Genomic DNA, 25151 nt, shown 5'->3' with positions numbered 1-25151 from the left:
CCCTCCTCGCCTTTCCCCTGCATGCCATCTTTGGTGCCTAAATTGCAGTCTCCACAGTGCCCCATTACATCCAAAATGGGAAATGGTGGTTTAATGCCAATTTATTAACCAAGGTTGGTATTCAACTAAACTTTGTGAAAGTGGAAATATTTATGCTCCGCCCCTTCCCAATTGCTGGCCCCCAATCTGCTCTGGAGGGTTGGAGGAACCCACCAAACAAATCTGGGAAAGTCGGGGGGGGAGGGAGGCGGAGTCCCAATGTGGAAATGGGAGTTTACATAGCACTACATTGAATATAACCCCAGGTTCTGAAACCATGGTCTGATCCTGATTGAAGATTATAGTTAAGAAACTAACATTAGACCACGGTGTCCTGTTTCAGACATGAGGAACCTGTAAATTAATTCAACCAAAATCAGTGCAAAAAAGCTGGTGTGAAAAAAAGGGGGGGAGCAATGGATGAAGGCATGAGCCTGATGTTGATTTCTGATTTTCTAAACCATGGAACCAGGAAAATTATGTCTAAAAAGAATTTCATATCTTTCATATTTGAAGATTAACTAGATCTAATTCACATACTAGCATAAGACCACAATTAAAACCTATTTGATTGCAACAGTATACTCACAATAAGTTGTTCCTCTTTCTCTCCTGTCTCCTTTATAATTATTTCGATCTCCTGGTTCAGCCCCTCTATGCTGTTACGGAAGCGCGATCCTGTCGACTTGGCAATTGGTATCACAGGAACTAGCACACTCTTTGGGACAGGTGGCTAGACAAACCCCAAAAATAGTAATTGAAAAATGCTACATTTCTGTAGTTTAATATAGGACAACGAATGAAACTTTAGCTCTCAGCTCACATTCTATTAATACGACGAAGTTAAGCCCTGAAATGGCTTGGTACGAGGTTATCGGAGAAATGGCCTTCATACATAGAATCTTCCCCATACATCAGGATCTGCTTCATATGTCCTCCTAGTGTGCTTTCTAATAAGATTGGTTAAGCTGGTATGTACACTGGAAAAAGACTTCACAGGGGTGACTCCACAATTACGGAACTCCCTTCCAATTGACTTATGCCTCATCTTTTTGGTAGGGTGTTGAAACGGACCATGACAGCCCAGCCATGAATGATATCCCTCTATCCCATCACCTCAAAAATTTCACTTCATTCCTTCCTCTCCCAAAATAGCTCAGCACTTGTGATTTGAATTTTTTATTGATGAGGAATAAACTGCAGCGAGTGCATTTGTTTTTCTAGACTATGAGCATACCTTAGATTTTAACATGTACGGGTGGACAAGCATTTTGCCCCCAATCTTCTCTCTTCCAGGTCCAAAAAGACCCAGGCGGCGGAAATCGTGCATCATTTGTACATGCCACCTGCAATGTGCCTGGGGCATAGTGTTTGGCTTGAGAATTTCAACTTATGTTTCTTTCATTTGAGTGTGTAACTCTGTCCACACTGTGCCTGCTGGAGGCTCAGAACCAAAAACAGATTTGGGTGTTAGGGCTCATAATTTGCATAGCAACCACTCCCCCAAACCTAGTCTTTTTCTTCCACCCATTACCTCTGATATTGTATACATGCTGATCTTCAAGTTCTGCAAGGAATTCAAATCTAAAGCAAACATTTGCTCGGCAATAAAGCTGCATGTCACTTATTTTGTCATTATTATTTTTCTGCCTCGAGTGCTGACAGCTTCCAGACTTTTGGTGGGAGTTTCTGTGTGTGACACAGCACCTAAAATACAGCAAACATCCCGGGACGAACGCTTTCCAAATTTTACATTAACAATTGTGATCGTACCTGGCATTGGTTAATGGCTGCATGATTTCCATGGAATGGAGATTGTCTTTCTTTGTCCCGATGATGCCTACTGCTGTGTTTACTTCTTTGCAGCTGCTGGCGTAGCTTGGCTATCTGAAAGGACAAACATTTTAAGTTTCCCTGTAAAATTTATAATGTAAAGTCTGAACAATTATGTCAAAATGTACAGTAAGTACTGTTACTACCACAGTAACCACTTAGGAACAGTGCACAAAACTACTAACATTAACATGTGCATTCTTCCTCCCCTCAGAGACATGTTGACCACAGCAAGAACAGGGATGCCTATGTACCAACACGATCATTTACAGATTTTTTTCTTGCCTCCTACATGGCTTGGAGTGGAAGCAGAATGAGGTTGTCTCCGATCTGCCTTTGTAGCTCATTAAAAAAGCAGGATGGAAAGATGTGCGCCTCACCAAGTGGGAATAATAATAATAATAAATTTTATTTATATCCCGCCCTCCCCATGCCAAAGCCAGGCTCAGGGCAGCTAACAACAATCAAATAATCAAACAATCAAATAATCCAACATTCTAAAACATTTCATTATAAAAATTAATTAAAATCAAATTAATGGCAACCGTTAAGCAAAGTTCTGTGCAGGTTGCCAGAGGAGGGAGTCAGGCTGGGCCCTGACCAAAGGCCTGGTGGAACAACTCTGTCTTGCAGGCCTTGCGGAAAGATGTCAGGTCCCGCAGGGCCCTAGTCTCTTGTGACAGAGCGTTCCACCAGATTGGAGCCGCAGCCGAGAAAGCCCTGGCTCTAGTTGAGGCCAGCCTAACCTCTCTGAGGCCTGGGACCTTCAGGATGTTTTTATTTGCAGACCGTAGGTTCCTCTGTGGGGCATACCAGGAGAGGCGGTCCCGTAGGTACGAGGGTCCTAGGCCGTATAGGGCTTTAAAGGTTAAAACCAGCACCTTAAACCTGATCCTGTACTCCACCGGGAGCCAGTGCAGCTGGTATAGTACCGGATGAATGTGATCTCACAGCGAAGACCCCATAAGGAGTCTCGCCGCGGCATTCTGCACCCGCTGGAGTTTCTGGGTCAGTCTCAAGGGCAGCCCCACGTAGAGCGAGTTACAATAATCCAGTCTGAAGGTGACCGTCGCGTGGATCACAGTGGCTAGGTCAGGGCGAGAGAGATAAGGGGCCAACTGCTTAGCTTGGCGGAGATGAAAAAATGCCGCCTTTGTTATAGCTGTAATCTGCGCCTCCATAAAGAGGGAGGTATCGAAGATTACACCCAAACTCTTAACGGACGGTGCTGGCACTAACTGCACCCCCGCAAGAGATGGGAGTTGCCCCCCCAATCCCATATCGTCCCGTCCCAGCCAGAAGACCTCTGTCTTCGAAGGATTTAACTTCAACCGGCTTCCATGTAACCATCCAGCCACAGCTTCCAAACATCTGGTCAGTGTGTCTGGGGCCGAGTCAGGATGGCCATCCATCAACAGATAGAGTTGGGTGTCATCGGCATACTGATGGCAACCCAGCCCAAAACTCCGGACAAGCTGGGCGAGGGGGCGCATAAAGATGTTAAAAAGCATCGGGGAGAATTCCATCACACTGTGAAAACTGAATGCATGTTGATGGAAACATTGGCGTTTCCATTCCACATGGGGGAGAAGGCTCGTTGGACACCTGCCATTCAGCCTTTGTTTTCACTGATATCATGGCAGGTGGGCATCGCCACCACCTGACCTCAACTATGAGCAAGAGGCATGAGAAAGAGCTATGCCAAGACAAGCTGTAGTGGCTGTGGCAGAGGGAAGGGCTGAGACAAATTCCCTCTGCCTATAACTGAGTTGCATCTGTACCACTTGGTTGCACAGATTTGTTGGTTGGCAGGAAGTAGACCCAAGGGGTATTTCTCCCTGTGAGGGCAGGCACTCAAATATTCATATTGTATTTCAAACACCAGCAGTTTTTTTTTAAAAAGAGAGAAGTAAAAGTTGACATAAAAAAATAATTTGGCTGTATGTTCTCCATGGTTATCAATCTGATGAAAGTGATACTTAGCCATCTTCTTACCATGCCTGTCTCTAACTATGATGTCTTCTTCTCTATTACATGTTTCTACACCAATTCCACGTGCTAGAACTTGACCTTCTGAGCAGTCAGATGGGTGGCTTTGTTAACATTTAGAAGAGCCCCATGTTTTATTGCTCCTCTTGCTAGTACAGTGGTACCTCTGTACCAGTTCCGGAGGTCCGTTCTTAACCTGAAACTGTTCTTAACCTGAGGTACCACTTTAGCTAATGGGGCCTCCTGCTGCCGCCGCACGATTTCTGTTCTCATCCTGAAGTAAAGTTCTTAACCCGAGGTACTACTTCCAGGTTAGCGGAGTCTGTAACCTGAAGCGTATGTAACCTGAGGTATTAACTGTACAGCATAGGAATGGGGAATCTTTGTCAGCCTGCAGGCTGCATTTTCTTGAGGGCAACCTTCCAGGGACTACAGGCCAGTGGTGGCCAGAGGCAAAAGAAGGCAGAGGGGTATGATCTGGAGAAAGTTCTAAGGGTCACATAGAGAGGCTCAAAGGGCAGCATTTGGCCTCCAGGAACCTGAGGTTCCCCACCCACAATGTTGAGAGATCACATATTTCTCATGTTGTGTAAGGAATGTACTGTACAATCATTTGCAGCTATTGTGTGTATTGACTTGAATACAGCTAAACATGTTTCTCAACCTCCTTAAGTTGATCTGTGCTGCCCCAAGATGCCGATCGCTTATGAGAGCCTTTCTTCTTTTCCAAGTATTCTTCAGCCCAAGCACTTTCAGTCTATGACAAGGACAAAGGAAAAAAAATGATTCTAAAAATTTAAAATCAGAGGCTGACTAGAAACAGATTGGATCAAAATAATTTTCAGAAATACAACATGCCAGACCTTAAAAGTTTAGTTCCCTAAATCATTCTGAAACGAATAGAAGAATCTATTCCTAAATGAGCTATATAAAGGGAAATACAGAATACAGTGTATAATGCCTTTGATTTGGTCTGATCCACATATACAAATACAGTCATTTACTGGCCTATTAAAAAATTTGCCTGTCAGATATCTGGTGGGCAAAGTCTGAAATCTAAGCTGAGTAAATGCATGTGTAGCTAACAAAAAAATTAATTCCCACAGATAAGCAGACCTTTTATGGTCAGATTTAATTTTAATGTACAAAATTGAGGACACAGAATTAATACACTGAACATCCATTTTTGCATATTCAGCAAAAAATGCATTATGGTTTTTACAGTCAGAAATGTTATGAGCTGATGCTTCAGAGGAAATTGAACAATTCAATATCCAACTGTTACACCACTGCAGGAGCAGCTTGCCTGGTGGAATAGAGCCACAACACGAGCTTCCTGTCAGCGGAGTCAATGTCACTTAGCAGGAGGGCAAAGTAGTGGGAAGGTTAGGCTATGTGAATGCACGGCAGCACCCACACAGCCCAAACTTCCCTGCCACCTCGCAACCTCCTTGCTCCTCTTGGTAAGTGAACCCAGGTTCTTAAATGACTGGCACTGTTGTGACCATCCAGGGACCTAGCGATGATGAAATAAAAACCATCTCATCTGCATAAAGAAAGCAGTACTGGAATTTTTTGATTGCCATTTAAGGGAGGGAGTGGATGGCAGGGAGCACTCCTGAACTACAGCTGAGTTGCACCCTACTCACATTTAACCATCCCAGGCTTTGCGAAGGAAATTAGCAATAGACAGCTTGGGAAGAAAACAGTACATTTTGGTGCCAACATCACACAGCAGGAGTCCTAGGCCTAAAGAAGTAGGAATAGCAAAGCAATCTACTCCTCCAAACCTCTCCCAAGGCCAACCCTTTGAGAATTAACGATATTTGTACACGTACCAGCACAGAGAAGAACGAAAGAAACAGCGAGTCTAACTTTCAAACACTGATTCAACAAGGAAATGAATTCTCCCCTATTGGAAGCACGGCAGGGCAACCACCATTTTAAGGCTTCCGCAACCAAGAGAGAAAAACCGAAACACCTTTGGAAATTTACAATTGAAGTTCTACGAACTCACATGGCATCACTATCTAAACACGAACTCAGCTCTATGTAAACTATCCGTCCATTTATCTGAAGCCAAAAAAGAAATGGGTGATTGTGTGAGTAATTTAGCTTAATTAATATTAAAAAGATAGAGCTTCTATAGACCCCCCCAAAACCAAACCATCCCAAGGCTTTTCCTTCTGCCTATGTCTATCTCTGCTCCTCCCTTCACAATAGTCTCTCTCTGCCTTCCCTCTCCTTCCTTCAGTTGTGGAAGGGAGGTAGTAGAAACACAGGGGAAGCCTTGCTACAGGGCTTCCTCCACCAAGAAAAACATCCATTCTGGCTGTATACAATTTTTGCATATATGTGTGGCCCTTAGAACCAAGCAATGCAACTGTACATTCTTTATGCAAAGATTAAATAGCAGGGCCAAAATATTCAATCTGAAGGAGAATCCCCAAGGCCAGATTGTAAAATATATATTGTGTTTTGCATCACTATTACAGTATAGTTGTGGTATAAGAAACAGCAGTCATTTGTCCCGTGAATTAACTTACAGTCTTTCCCAAAGGAGGCAAATCTGAATAGGTTGAAAGAAGCATTGAGAATAATTAAAAATAGCTGTTAAAATGATCTCCCAAACACCAGTTGCTATATGGCACTCAACACCATCTGGGCTAAAGATCCCGAAACTAGTTGTCAAACGAGTGTAGGGCTCCGGGAGCAGGAGGAAGCTATCATTTGCTGTTGTGAATTTCTTGCAGCTTTGAGCTCTCTAATGTCTTATTTTTATACCTTTTACAGTTTGTAGTAAGAGGAACTGTAAATTATCACATAATGAACGATGATTATTATTTATATAATTTAGATATAGGCAATGTTATTTGCTCCTTTTGCACTCCCCCTGTGAAATGGCCCAGTAGCTGTTTCTGAGGACATACTTTGGGTTGGTTTTTAATAATAATAATATTATTAATAATAATAATAATTCCCTAAGCTCTTGTCACTCATATTCAACGCAGATGAGAGATCAACAAGTCCAACTTCCCACTTTTCTGTTGGATTGCTGAAATACTTTTGAATAAAATAATTCAAAACAAAACGTTAATCAATTGTGCAATGTCCCTTGCAAAATCCAGTCTGGATTGGGGACACTACCTGGCTCTCCTTGGTCCATTGTTTGAAATTATTTAAAAGAAGATGCATGTACATTTTTGCAGGAACATAAAGAAAACACACATTGGGCTATTATTTAGGGGCCATCTATCACTTTTCTTAAATATTAAACTAAAATAAAGCCTGCTGACAATATTAATTATGTCTTGAACTGTCAAGAGCCTCTGTTACCCATGTCAACAACTGCCACAATATAATTTGTTAAATACTAGCCATGAAATGACACACCAAATAAGGTAAGGATAGTTAAAGATATTGCTTACTCATGTTCAGTGCTCTATGAACAAAGAAGAATGCTTTCAAATCTTTAAGCATATAAATTCAGTAGAAAATGTCCCCTGCTGAACTTCTGTGAACCCACCACAGCAGACAGGAGTGGTGCTGACATTCCTTACCCCTGCCTGGCAAGTGTTTTTTCCTAGTATATATGAACTCTTACCTGTGTGGCTTTGTCCCTCATGCACGGTGCAGCTTGACCGTGATTATCACGAGGCCATTGTCCAGCAAGATATGGAGCAGCAAGTAGGTCTAGTGAAGGGGTACGTCGAGCAATACTGGAAGGGCTTGATGAAGGTGGCCGTGGTTTATCAACTAAAATAAGAAGAAGAAAAAGAAAAAAATATGACTGAGAGGAAATAAAGCCTACTGTTACACAGATTTTCATTCTGCGTATCATGCATTTGGACTGTACACAACTGGTAATCGTTTTATTTATGAAGCTGTTATGTATAGGTTATATATATATATATATATACACACACACACACACACACACACACACACACACTCCTGGCTAACATAGCACTCAGCTGCCAACAATGAATATTTAAAGTTTAGGCCTTGAAGACTTTTTAAATGCACAGCTGTATTAAACTGTGACAGAATAGGCTGACAAACTTTCCCTTTGTGCTATTACATACTACAGTTTGACTCATTGGCAGTCCTAGGTTAAATACACTGTCTGCCTTCTAGCTGGTCACCCCATTTACATTTTTTGAGATAAATTACACTCCATTAACTTATTGTTTAATACTAGGAATTGTGCTTCTAATTCCCTGTTGCATAATAAAACCAAAAAAGCCTCAAACCCAGAGTAGTAGTACCCACACGTAATAATTTATCAGAAGACTCCATTTCCCCCCAATATATTGCTTTTTTGCTTTCCTCAACATTAGTAAAACTTCTGAAAAGTGGATTTTACAATTTAAAAATCACAAACACATACTGAATCAGTTATCTGGGAAAGCAATCACTAGAATTGCAACAATAGCTACCGTTTCCTGAATAAAAAAATATAGTCAACTACAGTATAGCCATCAACTACACTCCAATCCATACACACAATTAAAAGTCATTATTATTCAGAGAACTCACTCAGGCACACAACGTGACTTTTTCTTTTCATCCAATTTCTTCTAAAACTTCCCAGAAATTCATGAATAGTTTATTATGCACAGGGAGCAGATGTTGAAAAACAAAAAATACACAAACCATAGTGCGCATGCCCACACAACAACTCTGGCAAGGGCACAAAGTTTACCATTATTTTATTAGCCTAGAAGCTAGTTTGCTTAATGCATTACACACCGAGCTGTTTTGCTTAAAATGCATTATACATCGTCGTGTAGTATAGGACACTATACTGCGTAAAGTAATTGAGCATCATACGACCAATGCTCCCATTTGCAGATAAATGCATGTATATATTTTAGCATCAGCCCAATAAAAACATATACTATGGTTAACTGCACAAGGTTTGCATATATACCGGTATTTCATCCCCATTAGCAGGAGAGTAAAATTTAAATATATATTCTCACTATATTATTTTTTTCTGAATCTATCCAATGTATTTTTCTCATCTAGCTCCCTAGGCTATTTCAGAATATTTCATTAAAATACTGTCTGCACTTCAGAAAATCGTGTAGTATTTTCATTGTCATTTCTTCCCTTGTGTTGCTACTCGGCCCCCCTTCTTTTCCCACAACTGCTCAGCTGCTAGCTTCACATGATGTGACCTACATAACAAGAGATGCACTTGCTTCAAGATAGCAGTTACAACAGCTGGGCTGATGAACAATAGAGGTATTTCAGAAATGTCTTAATTTTATTAGACTTAATTATACTATAGTCAATGGTTCCAAAACCATTCAGTGTTCCCTCTGCCTGAAGTTCTCTTGTTATAGGATACTCGTTATTGGTCTTATATTTAGTCAATCAGATGTTTATTATGATCAACCAACCAGTAAGACAAAATCTAAAAATACAAAAACACAGCCTCAATGAAGCCAATTGTTTTAAAAAATGACAAGCTAAGAACGAACGATCATAGCAGAACTAAGAGGCATGATATAACAACGTTTAGATATTTTTGCCACTTGCTTAGTAATCATGGAATATAGTCAGAACAATTGAGCAGGAAATCACCTCATAATTATGCGTTATCTGGTAAAAACAACAGTAAAACATGACTAGACACTCTTTCAACCTCTGAGTGGTTATACAGGCTGGATCTATCTTTAAGGGAACTCTAGGAAATCTGCTATCTAAAATCTTGAAAATGGGCCAATAAAATATCTCTTCTGCACTTGGGCATTGTCACAAAAATTAAAACATGCCATTCAATTATTAGAACAAGATCAGCTAAGACTCAACAACTGTGGAGTACATGGTCCATTAGTCAATGCAACCAGCTTTTGCACATCTATATTTTCATTATTCCGTCAGATTTGGCTCATACTAATTACAATGACATCAAATAAGAGAGAGAAAAACATCTCATACCACCCCCTGCCCCTGATGGAACCTTCATATTGTTCAATTTTTCAAGAGAAAATTCAAGTTCTGGAAACAATATTGAGGCTCCAAACAAAATCTGGGTCACAATTTTTACAGAGCGCACTCATATAGCAGCTGGAACAAATTTACTTCTTTTTGTGTAGAAAATTGAAGAATGTTTTTACTGCAGAGTCTGCTTTGATCTTTGCTAATTTACCCTGTACATTACAGATAACAGACATGAAGCCAGATCCTGAGATACGTCTAAGAATCGACTTGTCCTATCCTTTGCCCATCCACAGTCCAATAATATTTGGCCTTCCTTTTTGAAAATACCATAAACTTTAACTTATCATTGTTAACAGTTAGAGATTCATTTCCACAATGATTTATATATCCAGCAAGTTGTCATCAATTAGTTTAGGTTAGGAAAGTGAGACGGTATTGAACCCAGAAGTTAGGCCAAACATAAATTATGTAAGATAAGAGAATGGACATATCCTTCCACAACTTCATGGCTGGAAAACAACGAATCCAAACGATTACTAGGTTGCTATGCTCATATATTCTGAAAATATATGTGCAGATACATCAATTATGTCAATTACAAGTTATTATCAGCATTAGCAGAAAAATACATTGATATTTGCTACTGTATTTGCAGCAAATATCATGGCAATTAAAGGTTTGTGCTCCATCTGTCTGCTGCCCAATGCATTCACATAAAATAGTACAAATACAGTTAAAACAAGGTTTCAAGATGAGAAGTATCTCTATACCAGTTAAAAACCTACAATCTATAAAACACGATAAAAAAATTAAGTACCGAATTTACTAGAGTCTAATGTGCCATTGAATCTGATGAGCACCTCAATTTTCAGAACCTTGAAACCAAAAAAGGTATTTATTAGCAAATGTAAACGTGCTATCGAATCTAATGCGCACCTTAATTTTCACAATGTAATTTGGCCAAAAGGGTGTAAATAGGTAAATCACCATGTAACTGCAATATATATTTGTTGGCATTATCTATGTTTCTGCCAGAGTAGAATAGGGATAGGGCTTTTTGCTAGGCACCTAAGCTTCATGCTTGCCATCTGGAAAGCAGCAGAACAGTAACTCAACTGCTACACAATTAGAGTTCTGCTAACTCTAAGCTGGTAACAGATGCTAGCTTCCCCAGTGCATATCATATCACCACCACATAGGAGGAAGTAATTCAGAATGGGCTTCAACTAGCCAAAAACATGTCCGACTGTTTAATATGGGAAGTTCTGACACCAATGGTATGGTAGCTTCTGCATAGTTTGAATGTAATCTTATTTTAAAAATGATGCTAACCATTCCTCTCGCGTACTTCTGTTGTATGCTGATAAAGTATTGACTAGGAGCAGCTAGCCAAAATGTACCATTTATGCTTAAAATCCCCACAAATTATTCAACTGTATGCTACAGTGTGAGTGAAAATGTGGATGCCTGGTTGATGATTTCAAAAGCTGCTGGAGATGACAAGCAGCAAGGTGAAGGGGGGGGGCATTCTGACGACAGCGGAAGAGGAGGGTTGGGGCGTGAGTAGGGAGTGGCACATTCCTGTTTCACCTCAGGCAGTGAAACAGAATGGGCCATCCGTGTCCAAGTGGGGAAGAGTGGAAGGAGACCCCCTCACTCAATTTTGTACACAAGCTGCAGTCTTTGTCTAAAATTGTTAAAATGTGAAATCAAATGAGGGTTTCTGAACCAGTGGTCTCATCACTGCTCCTTCAAAACTATGGAGATTTCTCCTTCACTTGTACGGATCTTTTCCACTTCCTCAGATGTCACAAACTTAAAGTTCTTCATCAAAACAGGACAACGCAGAAATTGGCGTTCAAGTCAGAAAGGATAAGAGCAATTGCATCCATAAACTATATTTTTATAAATAGATAAAACTAGTTTAAGTCTTGTAACTTTGTTTTCCAGACAAACCAAGTGGGAATGTGTTCCACCACTAAATGGAACAATTCCATTTTGGGGTTCAATATTTTTTGCAAAACGTTTAAGTTTACCATTGCACAAGCCAGTTGGACCTGTTAATTTAATTTCAGCTGTAAAACTCCCACTGATGTTGAACTAGGGTTTCGTTAACCCTTAGTCAGCCCAAGATACTTTCCCCTATATTAAAGGAAGAGGGGTTCCTCCATAAAGTTGGGGTGATTCCATGCAGTAATTTTTAAACATCATTTTAAAGCATACATATTCAAAAAATTGTTTCGAATTTAGGCCCTAGGATCTTTACTGGGATGATTCTTTGGTTCAACCAGCAGCCACTGATCAATCCAGAGATACGACTGAGGATAATATGTGCAAAGCGTTTTATGCATTGACAAGAGAGCATCTAAGAGGCAGAATGTAGCCTCTGGAAAATCTAGGGATTGTTCATCCAGTATATATATATAAAAGCTCCAAGGCTCAATGGCAGTAGGGAGAAAGTAAAGAGATTCACTGAAAAACAGATAGACCCTGAAAGTAGGAATTGTGCTATTAGTAAAATGCAACAGTTCAGAGAGATCCTAGTGCCATATTTAGAGATGACTTTAATGACACTGAGGAAGAGGGCCCTATTTCAGACATATGGAAGAATTCTAGGAACATAGTGATTCTATAGAATCATAGATTTACTTGATCAGGATCAAAAACTGTTCACTGCTATTCTTGCCTCTACAGTGGTACCTCGGGTTACATACGCTTCAGGTTACAGACTCTGCTAACCCAGAAATATTACCTCAGGTTAAGAACTTTGCTTCAGGATAATAACAGAAATTGTGCTCTGGCAGTGTGGCGGCAGCAGGAGGCCCCATTAGCTAAAGTGGTGCTCAGGTTATGAACAGTTTCAGGTTAAGAACGGCCCTCCGGAACGAATTAAGTACCGAGGTACCACTGTATACTGAATACTACAACCATTGGTATAATCAACCTGGATTAGGTAGGATTCATACCAGGGTGTCAAATGTAAGATTCAGTTTGCAGATATTCCCACTGAAAGAGGCCTTGCATTTACATTTACTATCAAGTATAGGCCAAATACTATGAATGTTCTACTTTATGTTTAGATCCAGCTGAAAAGTCCCTTGTAGTCATAGAGGTTGTTATGTATGGAAATTGGGAACCTCCCTTCCATTTACACAGGGAATGGAAGAAACTGCAGTTATCTGACCTGTGGTGAAAATTTATATCCTGAAAATGGAATAGATGTAGCCTCAACAATACAATCTGCAAACTGTTGCAAGCTTTCAGCCTATGTTGTAAGCTTTCTGGCCTATGTATGGGACTCTGGTGCACACAACTTATCCATTTCTCCTCCAGTGCCTTGTATAATCTGGTTTATCTTGTTTCTATTCCTTCCAGGCAATCTCCTTGTGTACAAATTACAAACTTGATCACAGAAGGACCAAAAGAACCTTTCCAAACTGAGTGAATGGGTGATAAAATGGCTAATGCAATTAAATGTAAGCAAACACAAAGTGATGCACATTGGGGTAAAAATCTTTCACATTTACATGCTCATGGGGACAGAACTTTTGGTCACAATAGATAGATTAATGAAGATGTTGATCTAGTGTGAGGCAGCTATGAAAAAGGCAAATTCTATGCTTAGCATCATGAAGAAAGGAACTGAGAATAAAAGTGCCAATATAATGATGGCGTTAAACAAATCTATGGTGCGATCGCATTTGGAATACTGTGTACAGTTCTTGTCACTTCAACTGAAAAAGGATACTGGAGAGCTGGGAAAAGTTCAGAAAAGGGCAATAAAAAAGATCAAGGGGATGGAGTGACACCCCCCCCCATGAAGAAAGGTTGCAGGACTTTTTATTTAAAGAAAAGGTAAGCAACAGGTGACGTGATAGAAATCTATAAAATTATGCATTGCATGGAGAAAGTGGATAAAAGAAGTTTTTCTCTCTGTCTAATAAAACTAGAAACTTGTGGATATCAAATGAATCTGAAAGCTGGAAGATTCAGGGCACATAAGGAAGTGCTTCTTCCCACACCACATAGTTAAACTATGGAACTTGCTCCTACAGCAAGCAGTGATGCTCATGGCTCTCAAAGAGAATTAAACAAAATTTTGGAAATTAGGGCTATCAGTGGCCACTAGCCATGACAACTGTTGCCCTGCTTCTACACAACTGGAGGCAGTAATTCTTCTGAATATCAGTTTCTGGAAAATACAGGAGGGGAGAGTGCTCTTGTGCTCAAATCCTACCTGCTGGAGTATTCATTAAAAATAAACTTGGCACTCATGTATATGTGTTAACATTTTTGCCTTGTGGTATAAACTAATATCAGAAAAATTTAATCCGCCTTCTAATATAGGCAAACACATTCTTTTAAATGATATACAAAGTGAAGCATTACCCCAAATAAAAGCCCTGAAATAATGCATTAATCTTTTGAAAGTATGCTTGGGGGATGTGTAGATAAATACCACACAACACATATATTATTATTTGCAGCATTCATTAATCTTAAGTGTATTAACTTTACTGCAAATACTAAATTTAAGTAGCGTCCATCTTTCCAAATCAATGGAGATTTATGTTATTTACTTATTTGCATTCAATTTAATGATTTGAGAACTATCTGTAGGAAACAAAATTGCTAGATATGTTATAACCCTTCAAACTTCTATTTTCACCTTCCTGACTATTTCCTGTCAAGTAAAGGCATTTCAATAGCCACATGGAAAATCAGCATGGCACAAAGCTATTAACTGTAAATTTCTTAAGTGTTTGAAAATTTAGTTAAACGGTAGGTGGGGCAACATCATACTAGTCTTTCCCGTAACAAATTCTGACTCAGTGCTATTATCAATTATACATATCAATGAATAGGAGCCTTCAGGACATAAAAGTTTTCTGAACAATGGCCTCAAGAATAATTACTCTTTCATAGCTCTCTTCAAGGCTGAAAGAAAGCTTAAAAAGCAGTCACACTTTCCAAAGTCCATAGCAATTGATAATGACAAGTCAATACTGTCTTGAAGACTAAGGTTGCAATCCTAAACAATGTTACAGTTGAGAGTGGGTCTTATTGTTCATTAAAGATACTTGAAACAACCAATAAAAGGCTCAGCTTTGACTAGATAGAGACTCTGGTCAAAGATGAAACGTATAATCCATGCAAGTGGTTTCAAGACAGATCCTTTCTAGATCACATTTCTAGTTTTTCCAAGATATAAGGAAAAGAAACCTATTGTTCATACCTGCTTGATTCTACTACGCATTCTTACTGGGAAGTCACACCAAGTTCAATGGGGCTTGCCATCAAACAAGCCTGCAGAAAATAAGTATGCTGGCTAATCCTAACCACATTTTCTCATAAGGACATATTGCGATGATGTTTTCAAATTCTTCTGTCCTTAAAAGTTAGTATTCTTTTAAAAAAAAATAAAGGAAGTACCTCAGTTGTTAGGATATGCTTCTTTAGTACAATCTAACTACTTTCGCAATAAGTTTTGCTAGACTATCTGCCCACACATCTGTTTGGTATTTCATGGCATAGTGAAGGAAATGGGGGTGTGCATGTGTGCAAGAAAGGATAATTCTCCATTTTATAAAAGCTTCCCTGTGTGGTTGCAAAATAGCACTGGTAACATCCCAAAGATAACCAGGCAAGTGGCTATTTATATGCTTGTTCAAACAATAGTAGTGTACAAATTTCCAAATAACCTCTCAATCTCACTACAGGCGGTGACAATTTTGTGCAGGGGTTCTGTTCCCAGCCCCCATGCACGACAGCAGAGCATGTGTGCCCCACCCTCTTCCGGGTCCAAAAGGTTCCGCATGTCAATGGGATTTGCCTAGAATGGTTGCTGCCTGTCTATAAAAAAATCTTACCTATTCTTTCCATTCACAACCGTCTAGTAAACAGTTTCAAATACAACACAATCACAACATATCTGCGGGTTCGATTCCAAGGGTTCTACATACATGCAAAAACATGTATACTCAAGCTGCCCACTTATAAGCATCCCTAGCCTTCTGGACCAACGAACTGAGGAGGCCTTGCTGGCGGTGCCCAAGGAAGGCAGAGTGCTTAAAAGCACCAGGCAGCCCAAGCAGACCCAGTGCAAAAAGTGCTTTTAAGCTCTTTGCCTTGCTTTCATTTAACTTGTGCAATTTCAACTAGCCTGCCTTTAACCATGTATGGTTGAAAGTGCATGAATTACATGTGCGTACAACAGAGGCTTTCAACCTTTTTGAGTCCACAGCTCCCTTCTTTGTGCGGCTCCCCTGTGGAAAGTTCCCAGCAGGACCCTATACAGTCATACCTCGAGTTGAATGTGCTTCGGGTTGAGCGCATTCGAGTTGCGATCCATGGCAACCCGGAAGTAACGGAGCATGTTACTTCCGGGTTTCACCGCTCGCGCATGCACAGACTCTCAAAATGACGTCATGTGCATGCTCAGAAGCGGCGAAACGCGACCCGCGCGCCGTCGCATCTTGCATTCCATTCGGGATGTGAATGGGGCTCCGGAACGGATCCCGTTCGCATCCCGAGGTACCAGTGTACCTATTTACTCATTTACTCAGACATGTTCAACTAAGTTGCATTGGGCTCACTCTTACCATACAGTGGATTGCAGCTTTAAAAAAAAAAAATCAATTGTAGGGAAGCAATAAATAAATGGCACTGCACCTGACCATCATTCACGGCGCCCCAACACCAGTAGAAAACCACTGGCGTTAAATGCAATTCTACTGTATACAACAGACCTACCTAGGGAGGTGCTGAGTATCCCAGGGCACTATGATTGTCACTGACATGCCATTTTGTATCTTCATTGGATAAAGTAGTGCACTGTTCTGCTCCTACTTCTTACCTTGACTGCATGGAGAATGCTACCAAGATAGTCAAATTTCTGTGGTCTTTTTCCTTCCCTAAGGTTGGTATTAAACCCCTGCACCGGTCCTGTAGTGTATAGACTACAGCATGAACCTAAAAAAGATATAGACTGTGTACACACCATATGTTTAAAGGCATGACTTCCCCCAAATAATCCTGGGAACTGTATTTTACACACACACCCCACAGAGCTACAATTCACAGTACCATTAAACTAGTTTCCAGGATTCTTTGAGGAATCAATCATGTGTTTTAAATGTATGGTGTGTACTCAGCCATGGAACTGTGAACAGAGAGGCTCAAGGCCACTGTTTTCTCAACAGAGGGAGGGTCACTAAAGCAAATACTTTCACCCTGGTGTCAATTCTACAGATCCTATACAAGTATCTCACCTACTCATTTTAGAGAAACTTGTGAATACTAGAGCTCAGGTATTCCAAAACCTAATTTGCACAAGAAGACACATTAGTTGAAACTTACCAGTGTAAAGGAGGACACATGTAACTACCCAAACTGTCCGCTGCAATAAACATAAGTCCTCCCCACTCAGCTGAACAATTGCTTTCAAAGATCAGAAAATATTATTTAATAACATACTAGCTCCCCTTCAACCCTCAATTACCATCAACTTATATTATATTTTGTAATGTTTTACCACCACAAATCAATGTAAAGCTGCACTGTAAAACCAGGCCGAAACAAGAGCATCTGTCTTGCATGCAGAAGGTCCCAGTTTCAATCCCAGCATCTTCAAATAGGACTGGGAGAGACTCCCTGCCTGAAACCCTAGGGAGCCACCATCAGTCAGGGTAGACAGTATGGAACTAGATGGGCTCTGTACCATGCAGCTTACCACGCTCCTATTAAAGTGAAACATGTCTAGACACATCCTTTGGCTGCCCGGATCTCTTTTCAGGCACCACACCATGCTTGGCAGTGCTTTCCTTTCCACAGGTCCCTGTACACTGTGCCATCGAAACACAGCTCCCTAGGAAGGGAGGCGAGTCAGCCTCCAAAAATTATGGGGGTAAGGAAGTTATTCAATGCACCACAGCCAAGTCACAGGATCTGCAAATAACAGGTGAGAAATGACAACACCCCCCCACACACACAACAAGGGGGTCCAGAGCCAAGGGGTCCACAAGGGAAGAGATGCCCAAAGCCCTGGCGGCCTCGTGGTCCAGCTCTGCAGGAAAGCCCTCGCCATCTGCTCGACACGAAAAGCAGGCAACCGGTATGGTTAGGGCCAGTTGGCAGCAGCTCGGGGGGCTCCGGTTTCCTCCGCCTCAAGTGCCCCTTCAACCCCCCCCACCCCCAAAAACACACCCCACCCCTCACCTTTGCAAACAGGCGAACTCGGGCTCTTCCTCTCCGGAGAGGCCCTGCTTTGCTCAGGCGACCGCCTCCTCTGCCGGTGCCGGATCCTTCCCCCGGAGGACGAGGAAGAAACCACGGCGGCGGCGGCGGCGGAGCAGGCGCTGCTCTCGGGCACAGGCGGCGAGACCGGGGAGGAGCAAGGCGAAGGGCTGGAGCCCGGCAATGGCGGCGCGGGGGGCGGCGGCGGCGGCAGCTGGTGCAGCCGAGGGGGGCTCCCGCGAGGCCCGGCCCCGCGCGTGGGGCTGCCGCGCGTGGAAGGCGGCGGCGGAGGAGGAGGAGGGAGGGCGGCGGCGGCGGCGGCGGCGGGGGTCTGCGTGGCTACGGCAGGGCTGCCGCCGCCGCCGCTGCGCGCGCCGCTGCCGTTACCGCGCGTCGGGCTGGCGGTGCGCGAGGAAGGAGGCGGCGGCGGCGAAGAAGAAGAAGGAGGAGGCGGCGGCGGCGGCGGCTGAGGCGATGTCGTCGTCGCCGCCGCGCGTGAAATGCCGCCGCCGCCGCCCCTCGTGGGGCTGCCGTGCTGCTTGAGCTGGAAAGGCACCGTCGCCCGCATGGGCTGCAGGCGGCTGCTGTTGGCGCTGGCGGCCCCGCCTGCTCCCGCCGACACAGCCGAGGCTGCCGCTGCCGCCGCCGCCAGGGAGGTGGCCGGGGTCGGCGAGCCGCTTCGCCTCACGCGCGGCGGGTGAGAAGCCATCCTTCGGCCGGCTCTGAGGTAAACGGCGCTGAGGAGAACGGCCGTTGGGAGGGGGGAGGGGAGGGGGAAGACGAGACGCCAGTCAGTCAGTCAGTCAGTCGGTCAGCCAGGCCCCCCTCAGCAATATAGCTCTCCTCACACACGAGCGGAACGCCGCTCCGGCCGATGCGACCGCTCCGGCCGCCTCATCAACAATAGTGGCCGCACCGGCCTCTCCTATTGGAAGCTCGTCGGCGCCGTTGCTGCCGCTACAGCGCGCTGATTGGGCGAGGGGCGTGGCCTTGGGGGGGTCCGTCTCTCTCTCTCTCTCTCTCTCTCTCTCTCTGTATGCGCGTGTGTGTGTATGCGCGCGCGCCCGCGTCTCGGGGTGGGGTGAGGCTTAAAGGGGCAGTGTCGCGAGAGGCGAGACGGGAGCTGAGTGACAGCTTGCGGAGGCGTTCCATGCAACCGCACGCGTGTTTTCATCGAGGGCGTGGGAAGCCAGGTGACATGGCTGGGTCTTGTTTTAAGATACAGCGCCCCATCATGGAAACTAGATGATGATGATTAACAATTAAAAAAAAATATTTTATTTTTATTTTATTTTTATTAAATTTGTGCAGGTGCGTAGGTATCTTCATGGAGAACATTGCATGTGGTTTGCATGCATGCATAAGGTCTCACTTTCCATTAGTTTTCTGTTCCTGGCAGTGCTGGGAAAGGCTTCTGCCCAATGTTATTATTATTATTATTATTATTATTATTTTATTAATTGTACCCCTCCTATCTGACTGGGTAGCCCCAGCCACTCTGGGCAGCTTCCAACATGAAAAACATGATAAAACATTAAACATTAAAAAAACTTCCCTATACAGCGCTGCTGCCTTCTGGTGTCTTCTAAAGGTTATACTGTATTCGGACCAACATTATTAGGGGCAGACTGGACACAAAATTGGGGGGGGGGGAGTTGTTGCTATTATTGCTATTATTTATTTATTTTTGTATTTTTATTTAAATGTTATGAATTATGTGGAAATTGTTTCAAGTTGGTTGTGTACTTTTTGATGTTTTTTGTAATTATGAGCTTTTGCTCATGCTGTAAGCCTTCTTGAGCATGGTTTCAACTGTGGAAAGGTTGGCATCGAAATAAAATTCTGTCCATGGTCCATATATGTAGTTCTGCTTCTGTTTTCGAAATGGGAGATATTGGAGGTGATGTTTACGGCTGTGTTTGTGCTGCAAAGGGCCAGCGGACGGGAATAGGAAGCTGCCATTCTCCTGGGTCAAACTACTGGTCCCATGTACCAGTTCAGCACTGTCTGCTCAGCTCTGCAGTGACTGAATGAAGCGCTCTGGTTATCTCCTGCTTGGACCACTGCAATGCGCTCTGTGTGGGGCTACCTTTGAAGGTGATTCAAAACCAACTACTGTATTTTTCAGTCTATAAGATGCACCCGACCATAAGGCGCACTTAGTTTTTAGAGGAGGAAAACAAGAAAAAAAATATTCTGAATCAAATGTTGTTGAAGAGGAAGGAGAAGGGGGATCAGGCTAAGTCATCATAAGAGGCACTGCATAGCTCTCCCTCTTGCTGTTCTGGCTTCTGGGATAGCTGCACAGCCTGCATAAGACGCACACACATTTCCCCTTACTTTTTAGGAGGGAAAAAGTGCATCTTATAGAGCGAAAAATACGGTAATCCAGATTGCAGCAGCTAGACTGGTGACTTGGCGCAGTTTCCGGGGCCATATAACACCAGTCCTAAAGGATCTACACTGGTTCCCAGTATGTTTCTGAGCACAATTCAAGTATTGCTGCTGACCTTTAAAGCCCCAAATGGCTTTGGCCCAGTATACCTGAAGGAGCGTCTCCACCCCAGTTGTTCAGCCAGGAGACTGAGGTCCAGCTCTAAGGGCCTTCTGGCAGTTCCCTGTAGCAAGAGGTAAAGCTACAATGAACCAGGCTGAGAGCCTTCTCAGTAGTGGCGTCTTCCCTGTGGAATGCCCTTCTATCAGTTGTCAAGGAAATTAGTAACTATACAGTGGTCCTCCGATTACGAATTTAATTCGTTCCAGAGGTCTGTTCTTAACCCGAAACTGTTCTTAACATGAGGCGTGCTTTCGCTAATGGGGCCCCCCGCTGCCGCCACGGCACTAGCACACAACTTCTGCTCGCATCCCGGGGCAAAGTTCTCAAGCAGGAGCGTCTCTCGCAGGAGCTATACCAGCTGCACTGGCTCCCGGTGAAGTACAGGATCAGATTTAAGGTGCTGGTTCTAACCTTTAAAGCCCTATACGGCCATGGACCCTCGTACCTACGGGACCGCCTCTCCTGGTATGTCCCACAGAGGACCTTACAGTCTTCAAACGAAAACACCTTGGCCACAGAGAGGTTAGGCTGGCCTCAACCAGAGCCAGGGCTTTTTCAGCTGTGGCTCCCATCTGGTGGAACGCTCTGTCACAAGAGACTAGGGCCCTGCGGGACTTGACATCTTTCTGCAGGGCCTGCAAGACAGAGCTATTCCACCAGGCCTTTGGCCAAGGCACAGCCTGACCCCCCTCCTTTGGTAATCCTCACAGAACTCTAGCCCAGTGGTTGCCATCAATTTGATTTGAACTGATTTTATAATGAATTGATTTTAGAATGCTGTATTATTTTACTGTTGTTAGCCACTCTGAGCCCGGCTTCGGCGGGGGAGGGCGGGATATAAATAAATTGTTATTAAAAAGGTAAAGGTACCCCTACCCGTACGGGCCAGTCGTGACCGACTCTGGGGTTGCGCGCCCATCTCGCTTAAGAGGCCGGGGGCCAGCGCTGTCCGAAGACACTTCCGGGTCACATGGCTAGCGTGACGAAGCTGCTCTGGCGAGCCAGCACCAGCACAGCACACGGAAACACCGTTTAACTTCCCGCTATAAAGCGGTACCTATTTATCTACTTGCACTTAGGGGTGCTTTTGAACTGCTAGGTGGGCAGGAGCTGGGACCGAACGACGGGAGCTCACCCCGCCACGGGGATTCAAACCGCCGACCATAAGATCGGCAAGTCCTAGGTTTTACCCACAGCGCCACCCGCGTCCATAAATTATTATTACCATTATTATTATTATTATTATTATTATTATTATTATTATCACTTCCGGGTTAGCGGAGTTCGTTACCTGAAGCATTCGTAAGGAGGATGGTACATAACCCGAGGTTCCTCTGTATTACAATCTAGTCATGGGCTACCAGTTGCTGATCCCTAGTCCACCTGGGGCCAGCTCCAGAGGCAGAGGAAAGGTGCAGGCAAACAGCATTTAGAGCATGGGTAGGCAAACTAAGGCCCGGGGGCCGGATCCAGCCCAATCGCCTTCCAAATCCAGCCCACGGACGGTCTGGGAATCAGCGTGTTTTTATATGAGTAGAATGTGTCCTTTTATTTAAAATGCATCTCTGGGTTATTTGTAGGGCATAGGAATTTGTTCATTCCCCCCCCCCCCCAAAAAAAATTATATAGTCCGGCCCCCTACAAGGTCTGAGGGACAGTGGACCGGCCCCCGGCTGAAAAGGTTTGCTGACCCCTGGTTTAGAGCAACAGGATGTGTTTCCAAGCCATTTTGTGGGATGGGGTTTTGCAGGGCTTGGCCCTCCACTCCTTTTTCAGTTTCCCAATCTGTTAGCTGCTAAGCAGGACTCCAGTTCTTACAGTTTTACCCATTACTGTATCAACCCTTTCAAATTGTCCATCATTCTCCAATTTAGGCACCTGTTATACTAGAGCAGCTTGCTTGCTATTGCACTCCTTTGTTTCATTGTTGTTGTTTAGTCGTGTCCGACTCTTCTTGACCCCACGGACCAGAGCACGCCAGGCACTCCTGTCTTCCACTGCTTCCCGCACTTTGGTCAAACTCATGCTGGTAGCTTCAAGAACACTGTCCAACCATCTCGTCCTCTGTCGTCCCCTTCTCCTTGTGCCCTCCATCTTTCCCAACATCAGGGTCTTTTCCAGGGAGTCTTCTCTTCTCATGAGGTGGCCAAAGTATTGGAGCCTCAGCTTCAGGATCTGTCCTTCCAGTGAGCACTCAGGGCTGATTTCCTTCAGAATGGATGGGTTTGATCTTCTTGCAGTCCATGGGACTCTCAAAAGTCTCCTCCAGCACCAGAGTTCAAAAGCATCAATTCTTCGGCGATCAGCCTTCTTTATGGTCCAGCTCTCACTTCCATACATCACTACTGGGAAAACCATAGCTTTTACTATACGGACCTTTGTTGGCAAGGTGATGTCTCTGCTTTTTAATATGCTGTCTAGGTTTGTCATTGCTTTTCTCCCAAGAAGCAGGCGTCTTTTAATTTCGTGACTGCTGTTCACCATCTGCAGTGATCATGGAGCCCAAGAAAGTAAAATCTGTCACTGCCTCCATTTCTTCCCCTTCTATTTGCCAGGAGGTAATGGGCCCAGTGGCCATGATCTTCGTTTTTTTGATGTTGAGCTTCAGTCCATATTTTGTGCTCTCTTCTTTCACCCTCATTAAAAGGTTCTTTAATTCCTCCTCACTTTCTGCCATCAAGGTTGTGTCATCTGCATATCTGAGGTTGTTGATATTTCTTCCGGCAATCATAATTCCGGCTAGGGATTTATCCAGCCCAGCCTTTCGCATGATGAATTCTATATATAAGTTAAATAAGCAGGGAGACAATATACAGCCTTGTCGTACTCCTTTCCCAATTTTGAACCAATCAGTTGTTCCATATCCAGTTCTAACTGTAGCTTCTTGTCCCACATAGAGATTTCTCAGGAGACAGATGAGGTGATCAGGCACTCCCATTTCTTTAAGAATTTGCCATAGTTTGCTGTGGCCGACACAGTCAAAGGCTTTTGCATAGTCAATGACGCAGATTACTGTACTTCCGTGCTACTCCCTGTGCCAGCCACAGTGAGGCAACAGAGATGTTCTCATGGAATCATAGGACTGTAGAGTTGGAAGGGACCTCGGGGGTCATCTAGCCCAACCCCCTACAATGCAGGAATCTCAGCTAAAGCATTCATGGCAGATGGCCATCCAACCTTCTTAGAAGCCTCCAAGGAAGGAGAGTCTACAACCTCCCGAGGGAGACTGTTCCACTGCTGAACATGCTTGATGGCAGATCCTCCACCAACATGGCTGTCAACTTACAGATTTGAAAATAAGGGACCAGCAGCTTTGAAAATAAGGGACCAGCAGCCAAAATAAGGGACCTGCAGCCTCACCAGTTCCAGGCACTCCAGTCTTCCTGTCCTCCTGCAGTCTGGTCAAACTCATGCTGGTAGCTTCGAGAACACTGTTCAACCAACTTTGTAACCAGAGGTTCAACTGAATAGAATCTGAATCACATGCCTACTGCCCTATTTATGACCCAATAAGACCTAAGCTCCTCCTCTTGATCCCGTCCTCCATTTCATCTAAGGAAGACTGTTTGAAAGCACTTCTTGTGGACGCAAATCCCCAAATTTCACGTGGGGTGGCAATCTTCATAGTGCAGGCTCTGAAACTCAGGGCTACTCTGACAGGGTAGTGTGTCCTAGTCCTGGACCTGTTTTAATTCTTTTATTACCTTTTTTAACTCAATGTGCTGAGCCTATTTTGGGGCCATTTTATGCTTTATTTATATCCGCATACTAGTTTTTTTGGCGCTGGCAACTAAATCTCTGTATTATTGTCTTAGGGTATTTTAAATGTCATTACGCCAGCAATATCGCTTTGAATTTTGCTTGGTTGCTTGTCTCCAACATTTTTGTATTGTCTTATTTTGCTATGGCTGTATGCTAATGCAATTAAATTAAATGAGAATGAATCACATGCACCACAAGGCCTATGCAGCCTCAGCTTAAGATGGCTCCCCGGCTTGGCTTTGCACTGCAAAGTTTGCAGCAGCACGTGCAACAAAATGGCGTCCAGCATTCAAAACCCCCCTCAGCTTGCATTAACTAGCCACACACAAGGCATGCAAGCTCCACCCCCCAGTCGTTCTTAGACTTCTTATTGGGTGAGCAACACAGCCAAGCAACACAGTTGGAGCCTCCCTCCTCCCTGGCCGGCAGGGAGGGAGGGTGAAGAGCTGCTTCCTTTGAAATTTAAGGGACATCATTTAAGGGACATTTAAGGGACATCCACCAATAAGGGACAGCAGCGGGACATGGCGCTGGAATAAGCGACTGTCCCTTCAAATAAGGGACACTTGACAGCTATGTCCACCAATCCAACTCACATTATAGCCTGGGGTGCAGTCCTTTCTCACATTAAATATTTGCCCATTAACTACTAACCCTGAGGCTGAGAAAGGGGTGTGGGGCCAGGAAATGCAGAAGGAAACAATCTGGCAGGTTAAAACCTGATAAAGAAGCAACCCTATCCTTTTCCCACGCCTAGTGCGACGCCCCATATATAGAAGGGAAA

The 25151-nt window shown here is 43.7% G+C and overlaps 1 protein-coding gene and 1 long non-coding RNA gene across 2 annotated transcripts in view; one reads left to right on the top strand and one right to left on the bottom strand.

The window, feature by feature from the left end:
• Window positions 1–18968, bottom strand: part of FAM117B (family with sequence similarity 117 member B) — a 28362-nt gene extending 9394 nt beyond the window's left edge. Inside the window, exons 1-5 of the mRNA XM_081017091.1 lie at window positions 18031–18968; window positions 7466–7617; window positions 4526–4618; window positions 1813–1926; window positions 629–772 (exon numbers count right to left, since the gene is read on the bottom strand). Of these exons, the coding sequence (XP_080873217.1) occupies window positions 629–772; window positions 1813–1926; window positions 4526–4618; window positions 7466–7617; window positions 18031–18757 (1230 nt within the window). The 5' untranslated portion in view covers window positions 18758–18968. The remainder of the gene's footprint in view (window positions 1–628; window positions 773–1812; window positions 1927–4525; window positions 4619–7465; window positions 7618–18030) is intronic.
• The window catches only part of LOC308484862, a 48741-nt gene continuing 42289 nt past the window's right edge, over window positions 18700–25151 (top strand). The window contains exon 1 of the long non-coding RNA XR_013990143.1: window positions 18700–18775. This is a non-coding gene — a long non-coding RNA (uncharacterized lncRNA). The remainder of the gene's footprint in view (window positions 18776–25151) is intronic.

Source organism: Podarcis pityusensis, assembly GCF_964106645.2.
Source record: "Podarcis pityusensis genome assembly, chromosome: 1".
NCBI classification, from domain to species: Eukaryota; Metazoa; Chordata; class Lepidosauria; order Squamata; family Lacertidae; genus Podarcis; species Podarcis pityusensis.
This window is presented reverse-complemented; position numbering and strand designations above follow the sequence as displayed.